The sequence below is a fragment of the Saccopteryx leptura genome, chromosome 13 (genome assembly GCF_036850995.1).
Source record: "Saccopteryx leptura isolate mSacLep1 chromosome 13, mSacLep1_pri_phased_curated, whole genome shotgun sequence".
Classification (NCBI taxonomy): Eukaryota; Metazoa; Chordata; class Mammalia; order Chiroptera; family Emballonuridae; genus Saccopteryx; species Saccopteryx leptura.
Genome location: NC_089515.1, coordinates 26,561,623 through 26,569,663, shown reverse-complemented (window position 1 = coordinate 26,569,663; position 8,041 = coordinate 26,561,623). Strand labels below are relative to the sequence as shown.

The 8,041-nt window shown below is 53.9% G+C and overlaps 1 protein-coding gene across 1 annotated transcript; it reads left to right on the top strand.

Moving 5' to 3' along the window:
• The first annotated feature begins 581 nt into the window (after positions 1 to 581).
• On the top strand, positions 582 to 7,774 carry SFXN3 (sideroflexin 3). The gene is made up of 11 exons (XM_066354660.1): positions 582 to 678; positions 1,910 to 2,073; positions 2,685 to 2,859; positions 3,211 to 3,305; positions 3,647 to 3,722; positions 3,876 to 3,961; positions 4,237 to 4,364; positions 4,542 to 4,591; positions 5,388 to 5,437; positions 6,098 to 6,145; positions 6,416 to 7,774. The coding sequence occupies exons 2-11, from the start codon at positions 1,913 to 1,915 to the stop codon at positions 6,510 to 6,512; spliced, it is 966 nt and encodes a 321-aa protein (XP_066210757.1). The 5' UTR covers positions 582 to 678; positions 1,910 to 1,912; the 3' UTR covers positions 6,513 to 7,774.
• The last annotated feature ends 267 nt before the right edge of the window (positions 7,775 to 8,041 follow it).

The window sequence follows — 8,041 nt, the reverse complement described above, 5'->3', positions numbered from 1 at the left end:
GGAAACTGGGGACCCAGTGAAGCTAGGAGTTACAGAGGGGAATAAGGACGGGACTGGGGAGGAGCAAAGGACTGGGGACATAAAAGGGGCACGCCCGCGGAACGGAACTGTGAAGGGGTGTGAATGCAGAAGTGTAGCAAGGAAGGAGTTTGTGGGAGTGGTATAGGAGCCCAGGGAGCCAAGTAGGCAGAAGCCACTGCCAAGGCAGCTAACAAGTAAACAGGCCGGGATGTAACCCCAGTCCCTCCGGGCGCACATCAGAGGATAGCCCCTCCACACTGCCCGCCTGCGCCCTGCAAGCCTTCGCTTTGGATACTTAGACCCCTTGCTGCCGAGCGCGGGAGCCTCCCGAGGCCAGCCGGGTGATTACGAGCACCCGCGGCTCCTCCCTCCTCTCTTTGGCCGAGGACAGGGCCTGATCCTCGAGCCGAGATTGGCTCTGGGAGGTAGCATGGGCCGGATCAGATGGCGGGGGCTGGGGGCGTCGCCCCAAAATGACACCCACCGCCCCTAGGCTCTGCCAATCCCTGGGCACGCCGAGCGGACGCCGGGGCAGCCCCCGCCCCTCCTGATGGTTAGCGTCACGCTTGACGTTACGCGTGATGGGTGGGAAGGCGGGGGCGACGCTCGGAGTGTAAGGCGGGTCTGAGAGCTGCAAAGGCCAGGAGCCCAGGAAAAGTGAGTGCTTGGGCGCGGTTCTGGGGTCCGGCGAATAGGGGCTTGAAGACTGGGAGTAGGAGAGGAAGGCCTGCCTTCTATGTACTTTACGGATTCAGTATATTCATATAGGGAAGTCCACTGGGCGCGAGGGAAGGTTTTGGGGGAAATGTGAGGGTGGGGCTCTGTGTGATCACACACTCAAGTGTCTGCAACTGATGGATATGGACAGCGGGGTGTGTGTGTGTGTGTGTGTGTGTGTGTGTGTGTGTGTGTGTGTGTGAGTGTGCGTGCAAGTAACGGTCTTTGAGGGCCAATGCATGCTAGGTGTGTCCACGCTGTTTGTATGTCTGTGTAGGGCTAGTATGATGGTGTTTTTGTGTGTGGGTATGTGAGTGTGTGACAGAGGGGAGGGTGTGTTTGCCTGCGAGGGAGGAAATGTGGTTGAAGAGGATTAGTCATTCTGTAGGATTTTGCCCAACGCAGCCAGATGGCTGTTTCAGGCTTTCCTCTCTGTGCTGGGTGGAGGGGACACTTACAGAATCCTGCCCTTTCTGGAGGCAGCTGGTTCCAGAAAGAGATGGTTGGCTGCCTGTGCCAGCCTTGTCCAGCCTGCCCATTTAGTATGGGTTGAAAATGCACGCACACACACCCCTACTACACACACAGGCACACATAAACAGCTGGCATCAGAGTCCTCTGAGATCTTGGATAGATAAGTTCTGGGGTGCCGGTGAGCTCCTGCTCTCCTCCAATCAGAGGCAGGGGTGTGGGGTGGCTGTGCTGTCTTCCCAAACAGCCTTGGGAGTTTGTATCCAGGTCTCGGGGCAGCTGGGGCCTAGAGCTGAAGTGAACATAAATGTGGAATGCATATAATATGCATTTTTGTGCATACAGAGCACAAGAGTAGCTGCAGGGGATTAGTTGCTGCTCATGCAACAACCACACACATGTAATTCTCACTTGTGAAAATCTGCACCAGGCCAGAGTGCAAGATCTGTTTTCCTGGTTCTGTCCCCACCCACTCCCCTTCACCCCCCAGCCTCCTCCAGTGGTGGTAAGTCCCTGGGCCTGACATTGCCTGGAAAACAGCTCCTCCCCCAACTGTTGCTTACCTATCTGGAGTCACCTTGAGCTGTAGAAGGGATTGGCCATAGGCCCGGGGACCAGTGCAGGACAACCAAAGGCTCCCCCAGGTGGAGCCCTTGGACCCTCTCCTTGGAGTTCTCTGACTCTGGTCCCTGCCCTGCAGAAAATGGGTGCGTTGCCCTTAGATATCAACATCCAGGAACCTCGCTGGGACCAAAGCACTTTCCTGGGCAGAGCCCATCACTTCTTCACTGTTACTGACCCCCGAAATCTGCTGCTGTCTGGGGCACAGCTGGAAGCTTCCCGGAACATTGTGCAGAACTACAGGTGATCCCCTTCCCCATCTGACTCTGTACCTCAGGGCCTCATTCCCTGCCATTAACACAGTACCTTTTGCACCCATCTCCCCACCAAGCTTGAGAGTGACCCTGTCCCACCCCTCTCTCCCTGGCCCTATCTGTTGGAATCACAGAAAACTATGGCACAGAGCTTTTACCCAAAACATTTTAGGGTATTTGGGTTGAAAAGATGGCATTGATATTTATGCCTCACAAACTCTTTACAGGGACCCATCTCCTTGCTGAGCCACCCTCTGCAAGGACAGAGGGGCTCAAAGTTGAGGCCCATGGAGGCAGGGGGGCATCCCCTTTGTTTCTTGAAGGAAAAACCTTTGCAATATCCCTAGCCATTTTTGACCTATTGGAAACCATCAGTATTTGGGCAGAAACACTTTATGTGGCTAGAAGGGAACTAGAAGTAGGACGCCCACCCCAGGAAGATTTAGTTCTCTCTCAGAGACCAGGAGCTCCTTTATTCTGAGATTGGGGACCAAAGTGCCTGGTTCTCAGTCCAGACTTTCCCTGAGCCAGGTGGACAGGGCTTGGGAAGGCATATCTGCTCCCTAAAATTGCCTGTCTATTCCCTGCTAACCTCCGCAGGGCTGGCGTGGTGACTCCCGGGCTCACTGAAGACCAGCTGTGGAGGGCCAAGTATGTTTATGACTCCGCTTTCCATCCGGACACGGGGGAGAAAGTGGTCCTGATTGGCCGCATGTCAGCCCAGGTGCCCATGAACATGACCATCACTGGCTGCATGCTCACCTTCTACAGGCAGGTCCTATCCCGTGTGTCCCCTTCCTGAGCACTCTGTCCACGTTAGAATGTAGCTTGGTGAAGAGATGCTTCCTGTCTGGGCTAGTGTGGGCAGAAAAGAGTAGGTGGATGAGAGCTGGTGTTAGAATCCCTTTACTCTTTAGAACTCAGCCCTGGGGTTCCTCTCACCCCAGAGACAGGAGGAGTGTTTGTGTAAGTGGGAGGGTCATGCAGGGGTCATCAGAGCAGGATTTTGGGTCAACTGGCTCCCTCCTGAAGGTTTGGGAGTCATCTTTGGAGTTTCATTAACAGGGTCCAAGGATGAGGAACACTGTAGAGGGGATGGAGTCAGTGTCTTTATTCCCTCAGGAAGACCCCAACCGTGGTGTTCTGGCAGTGGGTGAACCAGTCCTTCAATGCTGTTGTTAACTACTCCAACCGCAGTGGCGATGCTCCCATCACTGTGGGGTGAGAACGCGTCTCTGGGGACCCTTCTCCCTGCCCACCATTGCTCCCTCCTGTTGGATCCTGTTCACCGAGGGCCCGTGCGGCTGGTGGCTCTGGGCTCCCTCTCAGTCTGCTCCCCTCCCCACTTCCTGGCCTGAGGGTATGGGGTGCTAGGGGGGCATTCTTCTTCAAGGGGAGGGGTTGGGGCTTCCAGACAAGTCCACACTGGAGCGTGGGAGGCACGTCTCTGCTGTGAGGCACCTCCCACGCCTCATGGGCTGTGGATTTGACATGTGTCTGAAGGAAAAAAAACACATGCTGGGCTGTTCACCTTTCTTGTGTCCTGGATTTTCCGCCCATAGGCAGCTGGGAACAGCTTATGTGAGTGCCACCACTGGGGCTGTGGCCACAGCCCTGGGACTCAAATCCCTCACCAAGGTAAATGCCCCCCCATTCCACTGGTCCCCAGTCACCCTTTACTCCCTTTCCTGTCACCCCATCACGCCAACCTACAGGCTTCAAATAGCTTCTCAGCGTTCCCTACCATCCCATAGTCCTCACAGCCACTAAATGACAGCTTTCCTCCACCAGCACCTGCCCCCACTGGTTGGCAGATTTGTGCCCTTTGCAGCTGTGGCAGCTGCAAATTGCATCAACATCCCTCTGATGAGGCAGAGGTGAGTAGCCCCGACTTCCGGCCGGTGCATGCCGGCATGCATGTGAGCACACCATTTGGTGATGCACACCAGGTGGAATGGGGACCATCCCATCCTCTCCCTCCCTGAGCATGAGCTGCTGGGCCCAGTCTCAGGCTGATGCTAGGATCTGGGATGAGAGAACCAGGCCTTTAATCGGGGATGTTTGAGGGGACCCCAGGGAATAGCTGCCCATGAGGGCATTTTGAGTAGGATTTGGGGCCTGTGATCTGAACCCACACCCCTTCCCTTCTCAGGGAGCTGCAGGTGGGCATCCCGGTGACCGACGAGGCAGGTCAGAGGCTTGGCCACTCCGTGACTGCGGCCAAGCAGGGCATCTTCCAGGTGGTGATATCGAGAATCTGCATGGCGATCCCCGCCATGGGTGAGGCTGGGTGGCTGGGAGGGGCACAGGGGTCTCTGAGAGAAATGGGGTGCTGTTCTCCAGAGACTTTGAGGACTCCTGGGGGTAGTAGGGAGAACTGTGAAAGGGGATCCCCCTTCCTTCGGGTTCCGACTGTCACTCTACTTACTCGCTCCCTTCTTCCCTGCTCTCCCCCAGCCATTCCCCCCGTGATCATGGACACTCTGGAGAAAAAAGACTTCCTGAGGGTAGGTCACTCTCACTTCTTCTGTCTTGGAAGTAGTGGTGACTGGGAGCAGAAGTGACCAGTCCCTAACGCCCGCTGCAGCCTGACCTGAGGCTAAGACTTGCCACATGTTTGCTCCACCCCTGTGCTGCCTTTTCCACCGTCATCCATTCAGCAGGAATGAACTGGGCTGGAGTGAAGGAACACTGAAGGAAGGAAGGAAATGATTTCTATCCTGAAGAAAACTGGGGTCACTCAGAGCCTCTGACACACATGAGGGTGAACTATCATAGTTACGCTTGCTATCAGACTCATGCTGTCACCTATTAACAACAGTGAGACATGCACACACGCAGAGCCCAGAAATACAAGCTCTGGCTCGCTCATTGGATCATTATTCATATATATTTATTGAACATCAACTGTGTATATTTGAGTAACAGACATGTTTGGAAAGGGACACATTCATGCCACTGAGATGGAGGAAGTGAGTGAAGGGTCAGAGGGGCTTCCTGAAGAAGAAAGCAGCTACTGGAGGAAGTGAGGGAAGAGAAAGAGGGGCAGGGAGTGCCATGGTATCCAATTCTGAGGGGCCAAAATGGGTGGGGGGGTACATTAGGGAGTGTGTCAGCAAATAGACTTGGCGGGAGTGGCCGGTGGTGATCTAAAGGTCCCAACCCTGTTTTGGATTTGGGAGAAAGAAAAGGGCGCCATGCATCAGAGGCTGAAAGGCAGGGGTGATAGGTTAGAGTCAGGGTGGGTGACATGGGATGGGGGCAGGGGACACACACCATTCCATTGTCTCTGTTTCCCCACAGCGTCGCCCCTGGCTGGGGGCACCCCTGCAGGTGGCACTGGTGGGCTTCTGGTAAGTGTGCAGGGAGTTAGCTAGTATATTTGGGAATGCCATGGTGGGAATTTCCATGGTGGACGTGGGTGGGTATTTATTGCTTTTGATGTTTATGTGCCCTGGCCAGTGGCTTGGTTGGAGCATCACCCCAGTACTCCAAGGTTGCGAATTCAATCCCTGGTCAGGGCACATGCAGGAACAGATCCTTGTTTCTGTGTGTGTGTGTGTGTGTGTGTGTGTGTGTGTGTGTCCCTTTCTCTTACTCTAAAGTGAATCAATGATTAAAAAAATATATATATATATATTTCAAATATTGAGAAGGTAGGGGTCTTGGACACCCACAGGGCATACTGTGTGTGTGAGGGGTTGCTCCTTTTCTTTGAAGGTCAAGAGTCTAGTTGAAGGGTTTCCAGTCTTTCTCCATGAGAGGAAACCATGATAATACACCTTTTGGTGCCATCCAGGAGTTTCGTGCACATTGAATTCTTGATTCTCACTCCCTGGCTGTGGAACTGGGTCACTGCTCTGGAGAGTCTTTCCTCATCCAGAGCCTCATGTCAGCGCTGGCTTTAGTCAGTCTCCACCCCTAGGGGCAGTGTCCAGACATGGGGTGGGGTGCAAGGAGGGAACACACTTAGGTCAAAGCTTCACAAATCTTTTCAACACTCTTTTTCCCAGCCTGGTATTTGCCACCCCACTGTGCTGTGCCCTGTTCCCCCAGAGGAGGTAAGTGCTGCTTCCTGGGCTTGGCCGGGGGCTCTGGACAGGTTTCCCTATCTCTGGAACCAGCTGACCTAGGGTCCCTCAGTGTGTCCCAGGAAGAGGCCTGGAAGGCGCTCAACTTATTCTGGGGCTGGGGGAATGACAGTGCTCTGGGCCTTCTGCCCTTTGATGGAGAGGATTCTTCAGCTTTGGAAGAGGAGGGATGGTGATCCCTTAGCCCGAGGGGTGTTGGGTTCAGGGGACACTCAGCCTGCCTGTGCTGTTCTGTTGCAGCTCCATACGCGTCAGCAGGCTGGAACCAGAGCTGAGAGCTCAGATCCATCAGCAAAACCCCAGCATTGAAGTAGTGTACTACAATAAGGGGCTCTGAGGGAGGTCAGCCTGGCCCCTCGCTCGCCTCCTTGGGCCACTGCTACATTAGTGGAGCCTTGCCCTCCTGCTGCTTCTCTTCGGCCTGGTGCTAGGCAAGAGGCTTGGTGGAGAGCAGCCACTGAGACTAGCAATTCACTAGGCTGGGAGGTACCGCAGTAAACCCCTTTCTTTCCTCTTTGATTCCAAAGAGCAGGGTCACATATCCCTTTCTCCTGCACTGGTGTCTGTATATGCAGAAGTGATAAGTGTGTGTACATGCTGTCCTGGAAGCTAGGAGCAGACGTGCTGTCCTGGGATGTCCTGATATCTGGCTATTCCTCTTGGCCTCCTGCCACCTTCCAGCCAGCCAGGCTGTGGGACTCACACAGTTCCACTGGCCAAGTCATTTCTGACAGCACCTCACCCCAGGATCTCAGGACACACTAAGGGAAACTAGCAAACCAAGCTGGGCTAAATCCTTCAGATTTCTGCTTCCTGGCTCCCAAAGCTGACTCAGGAACTGGGCTGGCAGAGGAAACCATGTCAGAGCTAAGGGAGGCAGGGGGGCTTATATTATCCCCCTGGAATAGATCACTTCCTCTCGGCTTCTCTACCAGAACAAAGGAATGTCAGTATCCTGTACTCCTCTTACCATCTTCCCGTCCCTCCATCCACTGCATTGTGGGCATATTCAAGCACAATCCTGGGATATCTTGGCCCACACTGACATTATAGCCTCAAATCTAAACCTACATCCCCTACCCTCTCCCCAGCCAAAATGTCACAAAGGCAGAGAAGCATTCCTCTTTCCAAACTCCCGTCATACCGGAGGGACACAGCTGTGGGAACAGTACTTAAACTCCTCAAATATCTGAATAGGTATAACTAGTACACCCTCAAGGGCAACTAAGGCCACAAGTGTACAATTTTAAGACAGGAATTTTTTATTCCTTTGGCTCTTGTTAGACATTCAGCAGAACTCCCAACTTCGCTCCTCCTCTTTCTTGAGGCTTGGCTTTGCTCCCACCCCCAGCCCCAAGAGGAGGTGGGGCTCAGGTGTCAATGGCTGGTCCGGACGGGAGGTGGGCTTGGGGATAGAGTGTGTGCTGGCAAGTAAGAGTATAGTGTTGGACCTTGACTGGCACTCCCATGACATCTGGCTGAAGTGTGGGGTGAAGTCCCCAGCAGGATCTGCTAAGAGCACCTTACTGCTCCCCTAACCAACTGCCACCAATAATAAAAGCTATGATGCCATTGTTACTCAATAAAACTGAAAACCTGTCTACTTTTTTTTTTTTTTTTAACAGACAGAGAGAGGGTCAGAGAGAGGGATAGACAGGGACAGAGAGAGATGAGAAGCATCAATCATTAGTTCTTCGTTGCGACACCTTAGTTGTTCATTGATTGCTTTCTCATACATGCCTTGACCACGGGCCTTCAGCAGACCGAGGAACCCCTTGCTCGAGCCAGCGACCTTGGGTCCGAGCTGGTGAACTTTTGCTTAAACCAGATGAGCCTGTGCTCAAGCTGGCGACCTCGGGGTCTCAA